The 24,345-nt window shown below is 48.4% G+C and overlaps 1 protein-coding gene across 1 annotated transcript in view; it reads right to left on the bottom strand.

The window, feature by feature from the left end:
* LOC144170654 (protein Wnt-6-like) overlaps positions 1 to 24,345 on the bottom strand; it is a 52,000-nt gene that overhangs the window by 4,511 nt on the left and 23,144 nt on the right. The window contains exon 3 of the mRNA XM_077700584.1: positions 16,002 to 16,094. Within this exon, the coding sequence (XP_077556710.1) occupies positions 16,002 to 16,094 (93 nt within the window). The remainder of the gene's footprint in view (positions 1 to 16,001; positions 16,095 to 24,345) is intronic.

Below are 24,345 nucleotides of genomic sequence, written 5' to 3'. Positions count from 1 at the left end.
GGCGAGGCGCGCATGCAGGCAACCGTGTGAGTAGGCCCATAGCCTCCGCGATCTGGAGCGGCTAGAAGGAGGAAAGGAATCCTTGTATCACGTGATCAAAACGTGACGTCACTGAACTTGTTTTTGAGGCATGGTTATCACCTCCTCCGAAAAACTGGTGCAAGAAGGGGAGCAGTTCTTTATCCCCCCCCCCCCCCCCAAAAAAAAAAAAAAAAATCGCCCCCTCCAAAATGATGATGATTGTAGGGTTTAACGCGCCGACGCAGCGCAGGCGATGAGGCGTGCCGTAGTGGAGGGCTCCGGATTAATTTTGACAACCTGGGGATCTTTAACGTGCGCCGAAATCTCGTACACGCGGGCGTTTTTGCTTTTCGCCTCCATCAGAAAAGCGGCCACCACGGCCGAGAATCGAAACCGCGACCTCGTGCTCAGCAGCGCCACGCCTTAGCCCCCCTTCAAAATCAATCTCTGGGACCAGTACTGCCTGCAATTTATGTGCAAACAAAATTGTATGCAAGATGTTTGCAGTTTTATTGCCTGGTTCAAAGAGGCTGGTATACAAAATTTTGAGTAAAGCTGGAGTTGGCAGTGTTTTTATTTGTATTAGGGGTTTTCGTGGAAATGTGGCATTTTATTATTTACTTTATAAATTTTTAACTGCTACACGAACAATAATTTGTAGAAGTAGTTCCATGTAGTTCATGTAGGTGTGCTATGTTTATTTATTCAAGATACCCTTATGGCCCCACGGGCATTAATGAGGGGTGTGGTACCTGAGCAGATTGAATGAAGAATAATGACATCAGAGAATTCTGCCAAGTGCGTACAAGAAAAAAAAAGAAAATAAAAAAGTACAGCATAAACATCAGTGTCCATACGCATACTAAAAAACGTACACGCAAGGAACACAATAATAGTATACTGTGTTTAAGCTATTTGGTCATTAGAATTTTGAATGGGAGGCTTCTAAAGAAATATATGTAGTGCTTGATCAGTTTTCAAAATGGTATTTCTATTTTACTTTTCAGTGACAGAGGTCTCAACGAGCATCTGGATGCCCCTACAATGTTTGTGCTGGGCACCCCTGATATCTGTCTTCTATGGCTGTGTAGCTGGGAATAAATAAAACTAAAAACTGTCTCCTTCATTTGGTACATTCCTTTTACATAGAGCAGGAACGTCGAAATAATGTGGAGGACAATAAACGAGCACTTGCACGTCATCACCCCTTGGTTTCTTATCTGGCATTTATGCTGCAGTTTAAACAACGAACTGCCAGGTAGCCAGCATTCACAACCATTTCAAGTTTTACCTCTCAAGCTGATAAGTTATAATTCATTTGTCCGAGGCACATTTTAAAGGTCTTCACAAGAGCACATGATTAAAGATGGAGATGCTACACTGCAGGTTCACTTACAACAGCCGGTTCTAAAAATTTTGCATATTGTAATACTGGCCTTCAAATCTGCTCTTGAAGCCTGTAAGTTGGAAGCAATCTAATGCTTGCTGTACATCGGTTACTACAAAGGGCTAGTAGTGTCATAGCAATCAAGCATCTTGCAACACAAATTTGTTTAGTCTTAGAGCCACTGAATAAGCTACGCTACCATCTATCGCCAATAAATGTGCATTTTGGAATAACAAAATCTGGAAACTGACTTAAAGGGGCAATTTCTCACCCTACGTTCTTTTTTAGTTTAAAAGTGGCACACTGCACAAGTAAAAGTGCTATTGCGATTACGGTTCTCCCCGGCTGGTACACGCGCGCGCTTCCAGGAAATTTCCCAGCTCTGCGCGGAATTTTTCTTTGATTTTGAAAGAAGCAAGAAACTTAAACGCAGAGGAAATTCGGTGTCTGAGAAATAATGAATGAGACGTCCTCCAGGTCGGATGATTGGCTGGTGCGGCGCAGCAGTAATAGGGCCACACAGAGGAGAAAAAATTTTTGAAGTTTTTAAGAATAAAGGAACCAGCGCAGGAAAATCTCGGGGCGATACAATGGACACGGTCAGGAAGGCACGCTCCGCATTCATAAAAAAAAATATCATCAAGCAAGACACCCGTCAAAACTGAAAGGAAGCGTCAGTTCCAGCTGTTTCTTGCGTCATCTGCTGCTAGACGCCGGCACTCAGTTTCTTACAGGAAATCCCCTAGGAGCCTATGCGCGAGGCCAAAACAAGTCTGCTCGCTGTAACAACAAAATTCCCTAAACGTCCCTAACCTTTGTCCCCAACTGACAGTGGTTTCAAGAGCCAATCAAAACGTGGAATATTTTCCTTCTTTTAGCCGCATGCTCCGCGATCGGCTGCCGGCGGCTCGCAACGTGCCGATCGCGGAGGCCGTGGTGCGCCGTCACTGGTTACGTCGGGCTCCGCGGGATGGCGGTACTTGTCCGTGCTAAGCACATGACTGTGTTGCACGTTACAAACTCTACCTCACCAAACGCAAAGTAATGCCTCGACTCCAATGTGAGTTCGATTATTAACATTGCTGTTGACCCCACCATTGAGAATCGGGTTGAAACGGAGCAGACGACGCACGCCGGTGTTTTTTGTTTCGTTGGCGTGCGGGCGCAGTGGCCCAAGCCGCGCCATGTCCGTGGCGCATCGGCCATGTCTGTGGCCGTTTCCAGTGTCGCCCAGTGAAGAAATTGACCGCTAAACTTTTCAACGAATACCACCTATACTGAGGACTGCCTCGCACCACGCCTTCACTATATATGTATACACACGAATGTCAGCTGTATTTCCAAAGTTCACTCGGACAAGGTACCAGATCATTATTTACCACACGCTGCAATGTCAGCCTTCCGTCTGCAGCCAAAGAACCAGCCGCCAAATGTCTTGGAAATGTTACCATTTAATACGGTATCGTGCGAATAATAGGGGGGTGGGGGGGGGGGCGTGTACAAAGAAGCACATACCACTACTCAGTGGCGCTCGATTGGGCACCAATGCTGTCGCATGCACAACTCGTGCGGAGGGCTTAGGTGTCGTCGGAGTTTTTCGCTTTCCCTCCTGTCACCCATACGTGTATGGGCACGCAGCATCGTTTTAAACTCCCGCCATGCGGGCAGCTAAGGGCAAAGTAGTCACGTGGTTCCCTGGGCGTGCGGTCGCGTGCGAAAGAGAAAATATCGCTCGCTGACACGTCGGAAATGACAGTGATTGCTCTATCGCCACGCAGAAAAATTAGATCATCATGTAAGACATGCCGACGACAACGCTTCGCTAACGTCTCTTCAAGTAGAGCGGAGTCGCAACGATCTCCCAAGGCCCGTGCGAAGGGGAGCCCGACCCGGCTCGGGCACGCACAAAGAGACACGCGAGCAGGCAAGGCAAAGTGAGCGGGTGAAAACAAAATTGCGGCAGCAGCTTTTTGCAAGGGCAGATGGGCGGCATAAGGACCGTTTACACGCGTTGACGTTTACAGCGAACACGGAGCTTTCTCCGCTGCTTCTGGCGCCCCTCTTTTTTGCCCCTTCAAGGGAGTGGTGGCGTCATAGCCTTTTTTTCTGCCTTTCTTCCCCGGGGTTCGACAGACTCTCGGCCCCGTGCCAAGCAACAGCCCGGCCACTGTTTACGCTGCGGGGCATAAAGGAGGCCATAACGTTCCCATCCGCACCGACGATGGCGACGCCGCCGCGGTGAGCCAGTACAGCCCACGGGACCCGTTGGGTTACGGGCCGCCACGACGAGGAGGTGCATCCGCGACACTGGAGCGGAGGTGCGGCGCTTCGGGTGCAGCTGGAAAGTGTTGCCGCTTGCGGGACAAGAAGGAAGTTTGAATGCGAGCGATACAACTTGTGTGCCACGTTAGCTGCCGGCCGGTGAGTGTTCCATCCTCTTAGAATATCTAGAATTATCTTTCTTTATGCGCGCACTTTGCAGGTAAATTTAAATCGATGTACTCGCGGTCGCCAAACTTTCTCCCTATCTGCTCACACAGACCCCTTGGAAACGCCTCCTAAAAACATGTGTAGCAAGGCTTCTGGTACCAATCGCTGCGCCTGCGTCGGCCTGGATGTTGCAGTGAGTGCGATTCTTGCTCCCGTGGATTCACTGTCAATAGCGGCCGACGCCAAACACCAGTGAGACGTGTCATAAAGCGCCATGTTGTACAGAGTGCAAACAGCGCGGTAGCATTTCCGAGTGTTTGGCACCAAAACTTGCGATTATGCACGCTTTTATGTCAGCGTACGTGAAAGCAGTGTGTAGATAAAGTTGCCTTTTTGAAATTACGACCTTCTTTCCTTGGACTAAACACTAGTGTGCAGGACCAGTCGCCTACATTTTAGAGATAGCACGGACAGCCACAGATTTCAGCGTGTTCAACTTACGCGCTACTTTGCAGAAATTTTCGAGCAAGCCGGCAAACCAAGCGGTGATGTCATCGATCGCCCGATGCCTTCAGAACACGGCAAATGTGGCTGCGCATGCGCACAAGGGTTCAAGGGCGAATGAATGCTTCCTGGGCTCACTTGAGCCGACACTGTACAAGGTGCTCCGCATGGACTGTTGTTGGAAAGATAGTGATGAGTGTGGGATAAGAAGCTGACTATACGCCTCGAGCGCTGCCTGTAGGGGCGCCACTGAAATCCCCCTAGCGGCCCATTTCGAAAGCAGTCGCGGGAGTTGCCAGCCCGCTCACCCCTGTCGCCGTTGCTTTTGAGGCACGTTCGCGACTGATATTTTTCGTTTTGTATGCGTTGGAAATAGATATTTATATGGAGCAGTCACTTTGTTCACAAACGTGGTGCATTTACGGGAGTGTAAATTCTTCTGACGCGATCTTACTGTGGTAAATTCGGTCCGCATAAGCGCCAGGTGTGCGTCACAAGCTGGCGTCACGAAATCGGCATATATCATGGATCTGATTGTAATTACACTTCCCTGAAATTTACTAACAGTAACTCCGTAAGCAGCGTTCGTTCAAATGCTCATTCTACGGCTTTACACTGCAATGTAAACCGGTTTCATGTGGTTTCATAATCTAGCGGAGCACTCATACCTGACAGCCCGCCAGTTACGTTTCATATCTCGGATATTGATCACTACCCTGAACAAGTCAATGTGGCATGAATATCGCGGTCATTCCACGCAATAAGTAATATTGATAATGCAAAATTACATGCGGGAGTCAGCACCAAGAATTTACGGCTGGGTCGTCTAGCCGCGAGGTGAGCTTCCCGAAACAGTCATCGGTTACATATATCCTTCGCTTATCACCACACGGCCGTGACTAAACGCTTTTTCGAAACATCCTCATATGAAACAGGGAGCCTGCCGAATTTAGCACAAAAGTGAAATCAGGGGACCCTACTCAATCCAACGACAGCTTTTATCGCCTGTGAATTTCCTTATATACTGTACTTCAAAAATTGTGTCCGCCGAGTGATCCCCTGCTCGTTAAAGTCGAAAAACAAAATAAAGGTGAACGTGCAGCATGTGTGTGATTTTCTGAAACGGTCTTTCCTTGATTTCGCTCCGCATTTGTACACAACGATAGTTAAGCGCCCCTCCTCCTTCTCCCCCCCCCCCCCCCCCCCCCCATGCGTCTTGGAAAACATCAGTACATTTCGAATCTAGTTGTCTTGTGAGTTCAACCTTGCTTGAGGTAAGACGAATGTCTGTAGGATTTGCGAAGCTGCACTGTTTTTTTTTATTCTCGCACGAGCTATTACATTGCTTCCAGACTTGGCAGACCATTTATTTTTCCGTGGTTTCATTAACTCCCCTCGGTCCGTTCTATCAGGCGGGAGTGGGCACATATTTAACGACCCATAGACTTGGAATACTTAACATGTTCGCGTGGCCTCTATTTTTATAAAACGCACAAGTTATTGCCAGGTATATTAGGTAATCACCTCCCCGAATGATATTTTTGGACGACGTATACATTCAAAACAAGGCCGGATTCGTTGTCCGCGCTGCAAAACGAAACCTACCTCTCACTGTGCCAATATCAAGACTAAACGAGGCGTCAATAGAATTCACTTGCGCCTGAGATATTTGGAGGTGACAGTGGTGATATGTCGCTGCCGTCGCCGACGCCCGTAAGAGCGGCGAAAAAGCGCGCAGTACCGCGTCCCCGGTTAGCTCTTGTCGGCTTTCGAGCACTCTTACAACTCTAATCAGGACGCAGCTGTTTTTTAAGTGCCCTAAACGTACTATTCGCTTACAGACATCAGAATAACACGATGTTTAGTGCGCGGAAAGGTAAAAAGAAGCGCAAGAGAACCAAAACACTGCATGGGCCGCTATCAGCTGCGCTGCGGACATCCCGTAAGCGCCGCGGAGAAGCGGTGGCAGGCGGCGCAGCGATCGCGAAGCTCGAGGCGTATAGTTTCATCAACTGGCGAGGCCGTGTAAGCTCAAGCCAATCTTCCCACGGTGGATGCTGTCAATGGCGTAGACGAGGGCCGAAGCTTTCCTTCGACAACTTGAACAAGAAATTCCACAACCGTGGTTATCTGCCTCTCCCTTCCCTGCTTGCACCTCGCAGGAGCTTTCTCGGGAACACTCGGACTCAAGTGGATGCCCGTCCTTTCCTCCGTCAACACCGTGTAAATAACAGCACAGACGGCATTGTACTCATCCACAGCAGTATGCATCTCGTCACCTAGTTTCTATAGCAGGTAATAAAAATAGCTTTTTTCCCTGATCGGGATTGCTAGGTAAATGGCAAATAAGCATGTGAATGTCCCTGATTACACGCGGTTCAGTACTGTTAGTAGCCTTTCACCCAAACCCTGCTCAGTTGTGCCTTAGTTACTACCATAGGGACGGTTCACACATGTGTGGCGCTATTTCCTCGGTCGTCGATACATTTCTCCCCGCGTTGTGTACGATTTGTAAAACCAACCTGGTGAAGTAAGCCTGTTGCCAATAACTGCTTTTTGTGTGATATGCACGTGGCTTCATGCTAATATACAGCTGAATACCTGCCACAACTCCAGTCCTGTCAACATAACCAATGGGCGCCAAGTCGAGGACGGCGCCTCTGTCAGTGCGAAAATGAGATCAGGAGTTGTCAGACATCCACGTTTTTGTTCGCAATGCTACACAGCAATGTTGGTGCGTTTATCGACATACACAGACAACTGCCGCAAGGGAATTTCTGACAGTAGAAAAAAAAAAAATAAACGCAACATGCCGCTTTTTCCACGAAAGGGCTTGTTTATTACGATAAAAATTAAAAAAAAATCGGGAATAGGCCCGAGCATGTGTTCTTTCCAGTAGTAGCCAAGCGTAGTTAATGCTCTACTTCCTCAAATTCTCCAATATGCTCTCCAGCAACCTCCCCGCCTCACTGCACGTTCGTATTTCTCTCGCTGCCAGTATTTCTGTATTTTTAGGCACTGCTCAATTACTGAACACACGATTTCTATGGCAAAACTCGAGAGGAACCCCATACTAAACTCGGGATTAGTCGAGTGAACGGAAGCCAGAATATATGACACCTGAGCTTTAAGAGACAAACATTCAATAAATAACTTTTCACCTTCCCTCGTATATCCCAACATTCCCAACTCCGGCTTTTTTTTCTACTGCAAACAGGTGTTCTTTTCTTGTTTGAATAAGGAACTGCAACTGGTCTTTCTGTTTCCCTTTCCCTCGTTTTTTTTGTGACGTGGAAGCTGTCACCAAGTAAAATCTTCCCCTCGTCCGTTGTCCACCCTCCGGTACTCCTTGTGTTTTGTTTCTCCCTTTGCACCTTTAAGCTCGTGTGCTATGAAGTGCCTCGAATGCCGTGTTCGGCGTGGTGACGCCGTAGATAGAGTAGTGGTGACGCCACTTGCCTGGCCCCGCGCATTCCTGTTTTTGATTCCCATCCCCGCCACAGTTCCTCATAATGAGACGACTTAATATTGCCACTGGCGTCAATATCGATGAGAGACGTGCCTTGGTGTGATGGCGCTAGTTTCAAACACGCCTGCAGGCGAAAGCTCCATAATCGCGGAATTTTCGCGTTAAAAGATGCTGTTTCGTGTCTCCTTGACCGGTACCATTACCTACGTTCGGGTGGGTTAAACCGCACACATCCGGACAACTCTGGCCGTTCCATGTTTAATTGAGAGAAAACAAAAAATTGGAAAATGTTGAAGCTTCGATCCCCTTTAGGCACAAAACGCAATAGCGTTATTGTACTCGGACATGATAATAACAAACAAGGGGAGCAACGAGGACTGTTCCGGACCAGTTTAACTTTTCAGGATGAATGCATTGCATAAGCGCAATACAAGAAGGAAAGAAGATTTAGAAGAATATTTAGAAGATTTAGAAGAGAACATTTAGAAGAGTATAGAAGAATGAAAGAAGATTAGCATAGAAGAGTCTGTACTTCAGCCTTCTTCTGTGTCGAACAATTGAGCCCTTACACAGGAGGGCACATAGCTCAGAGCATAGGACAACTGGAAAGGACAATCGCTTTGCGCTCTCTAACCCGTGCGCCGCCTTGTCAGCATCCCTTTCATACAGAGACTACAGCGTCAGACAAGTGCTGCTAGCTATAGACAAACTCGCAGCAAACGTATGCCGCCTCTCTGCCCACGACCGAAGAGCTGAACGAAACGGAGATATTTATGGACGCCAGCATCACCCCTACCCATATCGGCGGTGCATAGATTTTCATAGACGACCACCTCATACAACATTCCCGACATTTATTTCCTCCCACCGCCCACGCCACCCCTTGAAACTGAGCTCAGGGCCATGCTTCCCGTCCTTGAGTTCGTCATGTGTGAGCTCTCATCTCGTGTCCCCCTCACACAGGTATCCTCACAGACTATCTTAAAAGAGCGGTCAAGCAACTTCGAAAACCACTGTCACCACACTTATCGGAAACCCCCGTCCCACAATTTCAAACCGCCGCACTTATAACCCACCGTCTCCAATACCACATTGATTAGACTTCGAGCCAGGAATCGTCGTCGGCAATGAATCAGGCAACCTGTTTAGCCTACGCGGCAACCCAGCGCCCAACCACCACCACGGCGCTGACCCAAAATCCCGCAATCTACCTCCTGAAAACACGTTCGTCCGGGCTTGGCGCATCAATGGACACGAAAGAAGCAAACGAAACTATGATTGAAACAAATTGCGCCAAACGGCCACTTAACAACCCTCCCTCCGCTCAACATCACAGCTGAAGCTGTTATTAACAAACTACTTGCAAACGCCACTTACAAACCTAAGACCTTCCCCAAATTGTACACAACCCCTACGGCCCTATACTGCTTACAACCAACACTTGACGATCTCCAGCATCACACCCGGCACTGCCCCACATTCTCTCGGTATCTTGTTCCCTCCAAACAACGACGCCTCATTCCCTAGTCGTCCGGGGGCGTAGCCAGGGGGGGTGTTTAGGTGTCAGTACCCTCCACCCCCCCCCCCCCCCCCACACACACTTTCGTAAATTTTGTGCCGCATCCCTCTCCCCTCTTTTCGGCCTTTCCCCCCCTGTGGATGTATAAAATTAGACTCTGCATAGTTATAATAAAATGCAAAAACGAAAATAGGAAAAGTGTCGGTTTCTTGAAACAAAGGTTCCTCGAAGTACCGGGGTGTACAAATTTTTATGTAGACATTACAGCAAACGAAACAACTATATGACTAAGGTGCTCTATTACCTTTTATTTAAAAAAAAATATTTCTGACTACGCCATAACGCCACTGTAGTCGCCTTCGTACACTCACCCTCATATATAATTCCCCCTTCAATGTGTTCTTGCAAAAACAGTATAACCGTTTTGGCCTGCTTAGAATAACAGTAACCACCAGGTACTAGTTATTCCCACTTCTGGCAAGTGCCTCAAGCCGATACCTTACAGTCAGCTATGAAAATTCACCCAGATCACTTCTCTGCAACAACCCCTCTCCTTACGTTCCCTCATTGGCGTAGATCACCACCTCCCATGAATGAAAGTATTCAACAACAACACTATCAAGCAACTAAAAGATTGTCGAGACTGTGTTTGAGAAGTGTGTGTTTGTGCTAGTATAGTTTGTACCACTATCTAGATTGTACCACTATCTAGAGTCGTCTTCGCGGCGCTTTCTTTCCACGTGACTGGGTTGACTGAGGTTTTCAAGCTGGCCGGATCTGTGACGTTTAAACTAGCCACACGCAGCTGTATGTTTGGTTCTCGTCGTGTTTGGCGTCGCTTGCGACGGCGCGAGGCGGAATATATTTCTCTGTTCTTTGTTTTTTTTTCTGCTACATCTCCTCTCTTGTTTTTAATGCGCATTGTTACGTGCACCCCCGAGAAACCTGTCCGCCCTTCTGTAACGCCAGACTTCGTTAACATACGCAAAGCGACACGGAGGAGACACCGTGGGCATTAGTCGTCTTCGTCCGGCAATCCGATAGACCGAACCGCGCCGTTCCTGGAGCGCACTTTTCCCCCACCCTGCCCCCTAGCCTTATTCCCCTCCATCCCTTTCCCCCGCATAGCGTAAGCCGAGAACCATGCGGAAAGGCACGGAGCTCAGCCGAGGCAAAAGTGAGCCGTTGCGTAAAACACGTGCGAGTATGCGGTTGTCCACATCGTCTACCCCGATCATTGCCGTACACTGCACTCTTACACGAAGCGCCCGAGACTTCATGCACTGAGTTCCCGCTTTTGTACTCTTTTCTCCTCCTTTTCAGCTGCCTTCTCTTTCATCCCCCGAACCCCTTTTCCTAGTGCAAGGTAGCAAACCGGGCTCTGCGCCTGCCTTTCCGTTCGTTTCCCTCCTCCTCTATAGAGTGCAAGGAACACTACGTCAAGAAATCATCGACTGGCAGGGAAGGGAACAGAACGCGAGCAGCACACTGCCGCTCCGTTGCCGGCCCAGTATATAATACGGTCGCTCCGAGACGCGGCGGCAGCCTTGGTTATTAGAGGGTCGATCTCGTATTGCCCCTTCGGCAGCCGTCGAACGGCGACGTCGTGAAGGACGTTGATGTAAACGGGAATATGGCTCCGGCGTCACGTCTCCGACGGGCCACGTAGACAAATGACGTCGAGCACATCATTAATCGCGCGTCTACGAGCCTTCTATTATTGCGCCGCCTGCATCCATTCACGAATCACGCGGCCTGTCCTGTAAATAACGCTCCACGCCGAACCACACGCCCTCGAAGGGTGGCGCGGCGTCCGACAGAGCGGCACCGCGTTCGGGCCTGCGTGCCTTATTGCTGCCCAAAACGAGCATTGTTTGCGCACTCATCGGCTGCGGACTGCGGAACCCATCTCGCTCCACCCTTGATTGAAATATCTACTCGAATCTTTCATCACTTTTGCTGAGCGCTGAGCTTCTGCTAGCGTGAAACAGAAAAAAAAAGTTTTTACAATATGTTTTGCGAATTTGTACTATAAAGTTCGGAATGTTCGATCGGTTAAGTCTAAGCTGCAATATCGCGATGACAACTTCAAAGATGAAATATGAATTAACAGATTGTTGATAATTTTTCGACCAAACTCCATTATGCCCTTCTCTCTCACTTTCGTCCCAAATCAGCACACAACCACTTTTTCTGCGAGGATTCATTACGCGTTCCTCCAACTACCAGGGTCAGCAATTGGTTGCAAAGGGGCCAGATGCCTCTGCTTCTCTCCCCGGGGGAGCTATCGACCAACACTGGAACAGTGGCTGCAGGTTATACATTTAAAATTTATGACTAAGTTGACTGGGTATTGCTCTCGTTTAAGCTAAGCCACGCACTGGGCCATATGCAAATCTTTCACGGGGCAATGTCAAGGCCTTAAGCTTACGTCCACTACCGGCTGTTCAGCCAGTTTTTTTGTTGCTTTGTAGACCCGAAGCCGTCGCGCCTCCATACACGTGCGCGTTCCCTATGCTTTCGGCTTTTCATTCACGTATTTGGTTTTCAAAGTAAGCATGTTTCATTGCCCTTCCCAGCCACCTTCGCCAATGAAAAATTTACCACCCCTTTCTAAAGAAAGTTGAAAGGAGCGCGAAAGCTTCTTAGCATCAAAACTGCGTCATGACCTTCGGTGAAAGACCGTCTGATCGATCGTCAAGTCTTCAAAGACCCAAATCGCAATCGAAGAACGAACCCATGCGACGTAAGTAAACGCACCTACGAAGGACCTAAAGGTATACGGGTAGCTGGTTTATGAGATAAAGGTCTACTATTGTACTCCTTTGTGGTCGATGCGTGTATTGTCTTTTCTAGAACCGTTTGTGTTTCGCGATTTTCAAGTAACCGCTTTGAAATAATCGGAACCTGGTTTCACGCACGCGCTTTGTGTCCAGAGATATTATCAGACCTTTTCGGTCGACCAACCGGTCTATGGCGAAATGCATTAGTTTTTTTGACGTGACGCCATCGGTCCTACTAAGAAAGTTTTCGCTTTAAAATCTAAGGTGCGCGTCTACAACGTTTCATTGAAATGAGCTTTCCAAGACCAGGAGGGAACTGCGCTTGCAGTGGGACCTCAGGACGACGTCATCGTCGCCTCGAAGGCTATCAACGAACTCTATGCAGGTCGGTCTATAGAGCGTCTTGTATGTAGCTGCTTCCGGTGCCTTGTAAAACGAATGGTTTCAGGGCGCACCGCTACTCCCTTTTGTTGCATAAGTGACATTTGCGGTAAAAAAGAAAAGAAATGTTGCCTACTCATGTATCGACTGTGCGCCTGTAATTTTTTTTCGTGCTAAAATGGTCAATGGAGGCAGTGAGCCTCTTTATCCATCTCTTTCGCCTTGTGCGTGCGTGCGTGCGTGCACATTTTGGTTCACGTTTGAGTTACGTTAGGGTCAACTTTGTGCCCTCGTTGCCATCTTGTTTGATGTACCACGTGCTTTTTTTCTTTTTACCTTGTTTTACTCGCTACTACGAAGGCAGAGGGCATATGCTCCAAGTTGCACCGACCGGTAACGCCAAACTCGAGCTTTGCCTTTAAAGCGTGCTCTGCAGCACGCTCGCTAGTGCTGCGGTGAAAGCTGACAGTGGTAATACGTGGTTACGAGGAAATGCCGTGTGTTGGTGCCGTGACCGAAAGCTTGTGGGCCTGAGTCCCATCTGCAGAAATACAATATTAGGAAGCCAAGTTTCATAAACGTCACGGTTAAGTTTTTTTAACACGAAAGTGTTCTATCCCCGGATACATAAACATTTCACTGACTTCATAACCATCACGGAAATGACGCCAGTACAACGGAGTAAGTGGCCTGTAAAGGGTGCACCCCTGCACACAGGGTCTTTTTGCGGGGAAGCAACCTTTAGTGAGAGTACTCTGTACTTGGGGTTGTTCGTTTTCGGGTTTTATATTTTAACACGCGTTTTATGCTGGTATACACCCATTGACGTCATATCCGTCACGGAAATGACGCCAGTACACCTTTGCAGAAGCGACCCGCCAGCCGGACAGTCGCTCGCCAAGCACACTCACAAGACAGCCGCCGACCCGCAATTCATGGTCAGCTGCAGATTTCGCTGCCCATTTCACTTTCGTGTTTTACCGATTCCTATGATAGAGAAATCAACCACATCTTTTTAAAATTTCCGACAAGTTTTCACAGCTGTAGGAGGCTACCAATGCTAAGTTTCAACGGGCAGACCAAACTTAAAAGGTCGCTCCGCGGAGAGAGGCCATATTTCGCGTGAGAGTATTTCCTCTGATTTCAACTGTGATTGTTTACCTAATTATTCTCCTAATTTTTATCTAATTACTTATCTTCATTTTTTTCGACTTCACTCTATTGCATTCACCTCACTTCAAGAAACTGTTAGCGCTCGGGAGGGAGGAGCGCCGCCGTGTTATACACGCTAGCAGACGAAGCGCTTCTAACACTGACGTCTGCAGTGCCACGCACCGACAAGCTTGGGTGTTACCTAGTAACGCTCTTTATTCGCCGCAGGCCATAGAGTTTCATACAATAATAACTAAAGCGGAATCTGGCGCTACTGTCAACAACTTCGAGACGGCGCGTATGCTTCAGTGGGAACGACGGGTATTAGTGGAATCGGATATGATCGAAACGTGGCTATACGGCTGCGCATATCGATTTTTACACCAGAAAACATTTACTGCCTGGTTCGCTATTTACGAATTACTCTGTGCAAAAAAAAATGTAGTTCCTAGAAACTGGTGTTGCACAAAATAAAACAGCGCGTTTAGATAAAAAAAATTCCCCGCATTTCCCCGAGGGGAAGAATGTGAAAGTGCGAATGCACGAGTTGAATTTGCGCGGTTCGGTAATGTTCGCGAAAGAGAGATCACACACACACACAACTACAAAGAAAGAAAGATGCATTTATTCACAGACACCTATTTGTGTTGTCGTTGTACTTGATTGCTAGAGCGGATCTCAGCTTTGAAATTTCGTGTCAGTACTCCTTTAAGCGGGTGCATTAGCCCTTCTCACGCCCGATTCTTGGCCAATCCCCCACGTGGGTATGTGCCATGTCAGAGGCCAGGCAGCGCGCGCCCATCTCCCCCCGTTGCCAAGGAAGACGAGGAGTGCGCGCACCCGCAGCTGTTGCTATGCGGACGTCGGCGGACGCTTCAGGCTCGCTTAAGAAGTGCATTCGCACTTAAAAAAACAGATGCGAAGTCACGGTGATTTGCGGAGAACGTCCGCCATTTGCTGCCACGAGAACGTCTTCAAAAACTATTTGTAAAAGTCTCAATTCTGGCCCTTTTGTTGTTAACCTGTGATAAAAAAAAAAGAAACATTTTACCTTTAAAGAAGGTTTTTTTAGCCTTAACCCGGGACATTCACCTAGCTCGCGGATCACAGATGGGTGGCCCACCTAGCTGCGCCGGTCAGGCCTCGCTACGCCATAGAAACGGCGTTCGCACGAAACGTTTGGCCGTCCCAAACACTTCACAGTTTGTCTACGATGGGAAAATAAAACGTTCTGTCACACGAGTGGCACCGAAACACCTAATTCGCAGGTAAATTCACCGCTGTCTTTGTGTTTTCGTGCTCGTTCTGTCGTCAATAAATGGATGACAATACGTTGGACTGGCAAGTTTGGTTCTAGAACATTTTCATTCAGCGCGGCGCCAGCACGCGTTCGACACTGAGTTCAAAGGCAAACGAATTTCCGAAAGCTTTTTCCTAACGCGTTTCATATATTGCCTAAACTAGAAAAGGCGAGCGAGCAAGACTACGACGAAAACGAAACTGGCTGCACGATCCAATCCATAGTACTTTCCGCGAGCCACCGAGCGCCGATGCGAATCCAGTTCTACCCATCACGCCCATCGCATCGGACGATCGCAGCGCCAAATTCCTCTCTGGGTATTATTGTATGAAACTCTATGCCACGCCACCGGTTGTTGACGGCGGTATTACGAAATTGTGGCTGACGGCGGTTGAAAATGTTCATTTTCCGACGGCCCCTGACTGAGAGGCTTCTCGCACACAAAACGCACATTCCCCCTTTAAAGCGTGCTCTACAGCACGCACACTAACGCTGCGGTGAAGACTGATTATAGTAAAATTGAATTTACGGTTGTCTAAGCAATTTACACGTAGCACCCCCCCCCCTACCACCCCCCCCCCTCCCCCCCCCCCCCCACCCCCGAAGGTTCCACAACCACTAGCCCCCTGCCCAGGGATTCATACACAACCCCCAACAGCCCCAACACCCCCCCCCCCCCCCCCCTCCAAAAAAAATTCTGGATAAACCCCTGCCACGGAGAAAAGGGAAGCAGGAGAGACAGTAGTCATAACCGATCCCAGCTAGCAGTTGTGCCGGGCCGTCCAACTCAGGAATTCGCAACCGCACTTTGTGAAAGGAAATAAAGGATAGAAAATTAAACTCTCGTAACTTTCGAAGTCTCGAAGATTCGAACGGCCGCAGGCCTCGCACCACATTCTTTCGCGACCATTTTACTGCCTGCGCGAGCGTTATTTATGAAAGATCGTGAGATGTCTCAAAACTTGCTCCACTCGTTCTCAAAAAGTCAAAAATGTCCAGGCACAGGATAATCGTATGTGCAGAGTTACGGCGCGGTGCTCAGGCCACAAACTCACATGGATTCCCGGTATGCCTCCATCCTGGGGTCGAGAAGCCGGCGGCGATTGAAGTGACTGATGCCGTTCACCCCTTCCGATACCTTGACGGTCCTGTACAGTGAAAAAAAAAGGTGGACAAGAGATTATCAGATTGCGTCAAAAAGAGCGAGAATGGCTACTGAACAAAATAAGAAGAGAATTAGCAATACAGTACCAATGCTCTTCTGATTGTTTTTTTTTTTTTTTTGCGGGATAGCTTGTCGTGACCTGCACAATCGAAGCCCGAGAAGAAGTAGAGTGCGACAGGAACAAACTCCGTCAAGATTTGTCAAGGAAGGTCACGTTAATTCCTTTTGACATCCTGACAACAAATTGTAGGTACACTTAACCTGTATAGCGTTAATATAAATAAACCAAAAACCCCAGATCAACCACAAAACGGGTGAATATAAAAAAATGTTTGAAGACTAAGATAGCATCGAAAACTATTGTGACGTCACCGCGGTAGCACTCCGTGATGCAGACGCGGATGGCGTTCTCTCTCCTTCCGAGCTCTACACGGAAACCGGGGCTTTAGCGGAACAAATAGTAACGCGTGTTAAACTACACAGAGCAATCGCTAACAATAGTTGCACAAATTCACCTCCGTGTCCCTTTAAACGCCTGTCGCATGCGTGCTGGAGCCGTAAACGTCAGCACCATTGGCAAACAATCATTGAAGGCGCCTTTTTTTATGACGTACAGGGAGTAAACAGGTCACGTGGCACACGCAAGCCGCCCACGCGAAGTATGAGTTCGGCGCCTTGTAGAATTCATTACGCGTAAAAGAAAAATATCAATGGCCCATTACAGCAGTCTCTTAATGTGACAGCACTAAGCACGAGGTCGAGGAGGCCAGGCGCACAAACACTCTCGTATTGAAAAAAAGCCCAGAACGACTTCGCTTGCGTGAAGAAGGGTCGCCAATTGAGGCTATAGAAAGTTCATTAAAGCCGTCGGCAGCATAGCTTCGTTACACGAAAAGCAAAGAACGACGAAACACCTCTGCCCGTTCGCTCACTGCGGACGCATGGACGAATTCCGTGTACTCGAAGATCTCAGTGAATGCCACACCGGCCGCAATTTCTAATTACCGTGGAGTTTCCGGCATCGAGTACGGCTGGTGGGGAGAGGTGTTTACTGCGCAAGCACGGTCAAGTCGGGGCGCATTTGTCGGGGCATCCATCTATTACGGAGCGCGGCGCGCACGCGATTCGCTCGTTTATCTTGCGTACACCGACAGATGTGTCGACGAAAGTATGCGCGTGAATTATCTCCACGTTCCGGAGTGGTTACCCTGGTGACCGAGCAGAGGCCCTTGCTTTCTTTATAGACTTCGTTTGCGGACGCATATACTCGAGCGCGACAAGTGCGTCACCTGAGAGTGGGGCGCGTGGTATGCGCCATCAGGCAGCGGGACTCCATGCTGCGCTTTCATCCCACCGGTCAGCCTTCGATGGGCTGCTTCTCTAAAAATGGCGCCGAGGGAGCCCGACTCGAGCCTTTTACCGGATGTACGCATTCCACACGACACTTGTGAATAACAAATGCTCCATTTGAACGTGGGGTTGCAATTTTTCGTTATTGTTGCAGTTCTTGTTTACAAACTGCTTATTGCATCTCACACTGGACAACTTTTGCGGGCCGATTTTCAGCTCCTCCTGTAATAAATGATGTGCACGCGCAGGACAAAAGGTTTTAAAGACGATAGGCGTTTACGTGGCAGCGGTGGAACAAGACTATCGTCTTTCGACATTTGCAGCGGAGTAAGCAGATATGCGGCCGATGTTTTATTATTATTTAAAATTGTCCACTAGCAAGCCGCTGAATAAAACGAGTGTGCTCCTGAACATAATATACAGATGTGGGCCGTTAACGAAACCAGTAACGCGTAGCGAACAACACACTGAACAAATAAATAAATAACACACACACATGAATTCTGCGCTATTAGATGAAGCCTACCAACACCCGCGCGCGGTGGCTCAGTGGCTAAAGCGTTAATCCGGAGCCCTCCACTACGGCGCGCCTCATAGCCGAGGAATCGCATCACGCTCAGAAAACCAAAATTTACATCCTAAATCACGGGCTTTTACTGCGCCATATACAGTAGCAGAGTGAGATTTTGATAGGCACTTAGTGTCGCTGAAATGTCCAAGTTGAAGGCGGCGCTGTTGGCTCTACGGCATCGACGCGTGAAATGAACGATGAATAAAAAGCCTCACGGTGCACTTAGAGACACTGATTTGTTCATTGATTTGAAGGCTTAACGCGCCGAAGCTACACCTTAATTTCGACCACCTGGAGATCTTTGACGTGCGTCGAAATGCCGACACACGGGCGTTTTCGCTTTTCGCCTCCATCAGAAAAGCAACCACCGTGGGCGGGATCGAACCCGCGTCCTTGGGCTCAGCAGTACGGTTCCGCATGAAATAATTAATTAACGTTGCACCGCACACAGCCTGATATTAATATACGTTTTATTCTTCTCTATTTTTCAGTTTTTGTTTTCTGTTTTGTTGTTTCAATACGGAAGCATGTTTCTGTTGATACCTTCAGTGTTAGGTCCCTGGAATCGTGTACGCATACACCAAAAATAAAACTGGCAAAACCGACAAGCTCGGCCCGCCCGTAGCATATTGCACGCCAGGCGTGGGCTTAATGAGGCCCCGGCAAGACCACAGCTTGTTTATTCATCGGGGAGCAGCGACACCCTCGTCGAAGCCGTCTAACTTCGCTTGGCTTCTTGGTAAGTACTTGTTACTAAGTGTTCTTCAGCCGTACGTTAGTGTTTTGTGCTTCCGCAGTTACTCTCGCGCATCTCGCCATTTTTCACCTCTTTTCAGCGTTTTTTTTTCCTTTTCTGTATCTTCGTATGTGTTATCTGCGCTCCGCTCATTTTGTGTCCGTTTTTATGTCTCAGTTTTGTTTCTAAATTGCTCTCTTTTTCGTTATTTTTTTCATGCCATTCCCCCAATGACAGATCTGAAGTTCTTATTCGGTGGAATAAGATTCGCCACGTGACCATCTTTTTGTGCCACTACGGAACAGCGCAGAGAGAGAGAGAGAGAGAGAGAGAGAGAGAGAGAGAGAGAGAGAGAGAGAGAGAGAGAGAGAGAGAGAGAGAGAGAGAGAGAGAGAGAGAGAGAGAGAGGAAACCATATTTAGTGTGACTGGCTATGCTTGATACTTCGTATACACCATAACATCAGTATATGTCATCGGCGTGATTATAACATTATTGCACTTTTTTTAACCAAGCACGGACACGCACATTGTTAAACAACGTCTAATTAAAAGAACTGGCATTCTCAGTTCGAGCAGTAATATATTTATTTCTAAGGACGCGCAGCACAGTCAACCGACCATGTATTGTCTTCGGCACTTGTTACAAGCCTGGCCGCCAAGACAGCAGTAAAAAAATCACGCACTCCTCCGTCAAACGAAGACCATGGTTAAACGCAAAGCTTTCTTGCGACTTATTCATTGGTTAACGTCTAAGGGCCGTATTCTGAGTTCACAATCCACTCCATTTGCTCCCTCCACTCGGCGGATGTGAGGAGTCCGCAATGCCAATGCACGGGCAAATCCAATTCAAGGATTTCCTCCACTGGAGGCTCGAGTGCAGAAGAGACTCAGAACACCAGGGCAAGTTTTCCAAACCTCTTCGACCATGTCGTTATTAAGTAATCGGTCAGACGCCGGCCTCGTAACGCGAGGGACGCAGGTTCGATTCCGGCAACGGGAAGCTTTTTTTTTTCTTTCACTTTTTTGCGTTACAGCCGCCATAAGTGAGAACGCCAAAGCTTTGCCTTAAAATGGCATACTGCATGCCAAGTCATGCGTCAATGAAATCTACCGACGTCGACGTGACGCGGCAGACAGAAAATAAGGCAAATGGATCTTTTTCTGCGCCGGAGTGTTTACGCGCATGACGACCTACGTTTGTAAAGGACAGTGACTATGCCGTATAGTCACGTTTCCGGATGCAGAGCGCTATATATCGCCCGAGTGACGCAATGATTGCTTTAATCTAGCCGTGACCAAACAAAAAATTTCCATGTGGCGCCTACCTTGCAGTCTGGGCAGAAAAACGGAAATCCGTGCCATAATAACTTCAACGCGATGCGTTCGTAAACACCTGTCAGGTTATACCTTAAGCCTTATTTTTAAAGGACGCCTTGAAAGACGCCTTAATTACGTTTAGTTTATACCTTGTTGCGTGCATGACAACGGTGCACGCACATTGTGGAGACTACACACTCAGCTTTATCAAACCCCCTTTTCCTCAATGACTTCCGTTTGATCAGTAAAGAAAGTGATTGGTCGAGTTTCTGGTGGCAGTTTGAGAGTGTCATTGTTTTAGTGCTGTCTTTTCTTTTAAAGATGACAGCCTTGCTTGGGCTGCACATACGCGAAATTTCGGTCTTTCTTTTAGAAAAAGTTTGTTTCAGAATACACACAAGCACACCTTATACAACAAACACAGGACACGAATTCTCGCTTGGTTCCCCCGCCTGGGTAAAAGTTTACAGAATGCTCAATTGAACAAGAAGTATATGGTACAGGTTAAACCTTTCCAAACTGCGAGATCTGGTGGCATGCCTCATATACGTCAACATTCTTCAACCAAATGAAATCAATAGGCTCAGTTGAGACAAAATACATTAACATATCTGACACTAGCAGTGTTCTTTTAATTAAAAATGGACGTCGGCTTGCTTTTTGCCAATAACAAAAGAAAACGTGCTAAGGGTAAATAAAAAAAAAACCTAAAAAAGAAACCGGGACCGAGCTCTCGGTGGGCCAAGCCCATGGAAGTAACAAAATGTCCATATAGATGTCGCGCTAGCCGTGAGAACACGGGAAAGTTCAGTTGGGTTGAGCATACCCCCATTTTGTTTTTAATGGGAGAAGGGGAAGAGTGGTCAGAGTGGGAGACAGAAGAAAAGAGAGGGTGGCAGGGGTGGCAAAAGAAGACAAGACGACCGCCTTTCGACGACATTTGCAGCGGGGTACACGAGACCCTTTCTTTCCTTCCACGCTGTTATCACAAGGACAAACATACTATAAAGCGCCGTTTTTAAAATGGCACAGAATTAAGCGTGGCTCAGATCGTCACTGAGCAGCGCACACGGTGGACGGTACGGAGCGAACGCGTGTCTCAGGGCAATGACCACAGGCCAGGCGACCCTTGCAAACGAGAAGGAAAGGCGCCACGGCTAGCGCGATTCCCGGAACTGGCGAGAATTCTTTAGCCTTAAGGAGAAGGCGAATCATTAGGCCCAGGGCTCTCGAACAATTCGCCCCAAGCAGACCCAAAAGATCCCAGTGCAGCTCGCAAAAATGCGGTTCTTTCCAGTCTCGGCTTCGCTGGCGTCTCGTCTTTCTTTTCCGTCCTCTTTCATTTCGCTATTCTCTTTGTTTGCTTGCGCTCGTGGTACTCCGGTGTCCGGCCGACAAACAGCGCGAAAATGCAAGCGAGGTTCCGAGGCCCACACGACAGGGAGAGTGCACGTACAGCGGCATTTTGCCAGGAAAAGAAAAGAAAACAAGGAGGAGGACGTCAGCGGCGGGCGCAGTGCCGCGTGTTTCCTGGCGCAGGTGCCAATGGGTCTTCATTGGCTCCCGCGGCGTGAGGCGCAATTTTAGGGAAACAAAGACGCCATTTTTCACACCCCAGATTATAGCCTGCCACGCTGGACGCACGTATTCTTTCTCGCTCCTCCGTCGGCGTACCCTTTCCCGTCATCCTCGCCTTCCGAATTCCTCGGTTCGACCAGCGCCGGGCCGGCAGCGGGGCGGATGTGAGCGCGCCTCCGGAGGGGGTCGCAGCTCTCGCCCGATTCGATTAAACGCGTCGGCCACCGCTGCTGCACCGGACGAAAGTTGTCCTGCCAATTGTGCTGTCAGTCGCTCCCGTGTCAGCCGACGCGCGGTGATTGAAATATGGTCGCTCCCTCGTCAACTGCCACTGCGGCTAGACGGCTCCCGAGGAGACAGAGCGAATTTCGCTTTCGTCACCGCATCGGCCTGCCTAATTTACTCTTCGCCCCGCCCGGTGAAGCGTGCCCCGGTGCTCGCGCGCTGAGAGTAATGTAGCGTAAAATATGGCATTTAGGACGATTTCGTACGGCAAGGAATGGCCACGTTATGGCGGGCATGTGAAAGGACACACACAGTACACACACGCACAAAATTTACCATGTCATTCTTTATCACGCAAGGACCGATAAGAATGATAGCACGTCGCCTGACGTCTGTACGTATACATACGTGTGTAGGTGTGTGTATGTGCACATATGGTTCTCCACGACGCACAAATCACCTACAACGCATACACTCTGGATTATTTCTACTGAGTGGATCTAACGCGCCTCCGTACAGTCACCGCCCTGGCGCTTCCCTTGCCCTCTTTTTTTATGTCTGTGTGGTTTATCTATAAGCTTTCCTAGGCCGCCTACAAGCCATGTCTAATTCCCATTCATCCCCATGTCTAACCACTTTCTCGAGGCGTAATTAACAAATGATGTTTTTTTTCTTCTTCTTTACTACGTCATATTATTATTAACAGTAGGCAGAATTTGGCAGTCCGAATGCTTTTCCGCCATCTCAGCGCTTGCTCACCCGGCCTTTCAAGTTTCCACTCCTCCTCTCCCAGCTCAACGCGCCGTCGTATCTGTAGACTTGCGTTGGTTGTACTTTATACGTCTGTTTCCTCCCCATAAATGTTGCAGTTGTGACTGCTTCCCATACCCCACTTTCCTTCTTTCTTTTTTCTTTATCATCTCCCACTCCGCACATCATTTCACTGCCACTGTCGTATAGTAATCAGATGTAGTGGTTAGCTTTTACCACTGTTTTTTGCTTTCCTCGAGGGTTCTCCTTGAATAGAGTGAATAAAAGCCCTGCGAAGCAAAGTTTGACATCCACCTCAATGCAGCCAACGGACAAAGGAAAGCTATACAGCTTTCTCGGAAACTTCGCAGTTGAAGAAAAATTCTTCCTTTGTCCGTTGGCTGCATTGGATGAATTTTTCTTCAACTGCGAAGTTTCTGAGAAAGCTGTATAGCTTTCCTTTGTCCGTTGGCTGCACTGAGGTGGATGTCAAACTTTCCTTCGCAGAAACTTACTCCACCTTGGGGATTGCCCCTATATCTGGTCAGAAAAGCCCTCTCATGTAACGTGTATGTAAGAGTTTTCCAACCGGTATACAAACACCGGTATACATTAAGGGACAAGAAGACAGCGGAGTCGATCAGGGAACGAACGCTTCATTAGGACATGGTAAAAATTAAGAAGAAGAAATGGATGTGGGCAGGGCATGTAATGCGAAGGCAAGATAACCGTTGGTCCTTAAGGGTAACAGAGTGGATCCCTAGAGAAGGAAAGCGGGGCAGAGGGCGGCAGAAAGTTAGGTGGGCAGATGAGACCAAGAAGTTTGCGGGGATAAATTGGTCGCAGTTAGCACAGGACCGGGGTAATTGGAGACTAATGGGAGAGGCCTTTGCCCTGCAGTGGGCGTAGATAGGCTGGTGATGATGATTATTATGATGATGATACAAACACCCCTGATGGAGACAATGCCCCTGTCGAAACTTGGGCACAATAAAATCCTCGTCAACGTTCTCCCGGTGTCTGCACCTAATTTTTCACTTATTACTACTGTAGTTGAGAACTCTTCAGTGAGAGAGAGAGAGAGAGAGAGAGAGAGAGAGAGAGAGAGAGAGAGAGAGAGAGAGAGAGAGAGAGAGAGAGAGAGAGAAAGGGGGGGGGGGCAATAAAGGTCTCAGTGCGTTGCCAACTTGCGTGCGTGTGTGTGATGCTGGGGCCGTGTAGACATGCTATCCCTACAAATAATTTAAGCCGCACTCTGCACTAATCTCCAAGGAGTGCAAAGTGCGACAACATTAAGAATTCATGCCGCCCAACAATCGTGAGCCGTGATGAACGCTGCTTGTTTTTTCTATCGTCCTCCAATCGGCTCACCTCCAACAACACACGCCCTGCACTCATCTTGCGTGGGATTCCAGCCGAAGGAGACGAAACAGGCAGAGGAGGGGCTCCCCTCCGCATCAGCTCGTGCCGGCTTACGCAGTCTTAATTGCGGAGAAGGAGGATGCGTCAGGGCGAGGGTGACGGGGCACGGATGCCAGACGGGCACGGCGAAACCGTGCGAGTTGAGCCCGCGAACGCCACCGTAATTAAAAGCGACTAATGATGGTGAATGCACTTTTGTGTGACTCATGCTGAGATCATTAGAGGGACTGGTGTGTAGGACACTTCATCCATTGCGTGTTTTGTAAAAGGCTGGCCGGTCATT

The sequence above is a fragment of the Haemaphysalis longicornis genome, unplaced genomic scaffold, assembly GCF_048455015.1.
Source record: "Haemaphysalis longicornis isolate Haplotype H1 unplaced genomic scaffold, Haemaphysalis longicornis Haplotype H1 scaffold_2, whole genome shotgun sequence".
In the NCBI taxonomy this organism is placed as follows: domain Eukaryota; kingdom Metazoa; phylum Arthropoda; class Arachnida; order Ixodida; family Ixodidae; genus Haemaphysalis; species Haemaphysalis longicornis.
The sequence above is the reverse complement of the archived record's forward strand: the minus strand, read 5'-3'. Positions and strand labels throughout refer to the sequence as shown.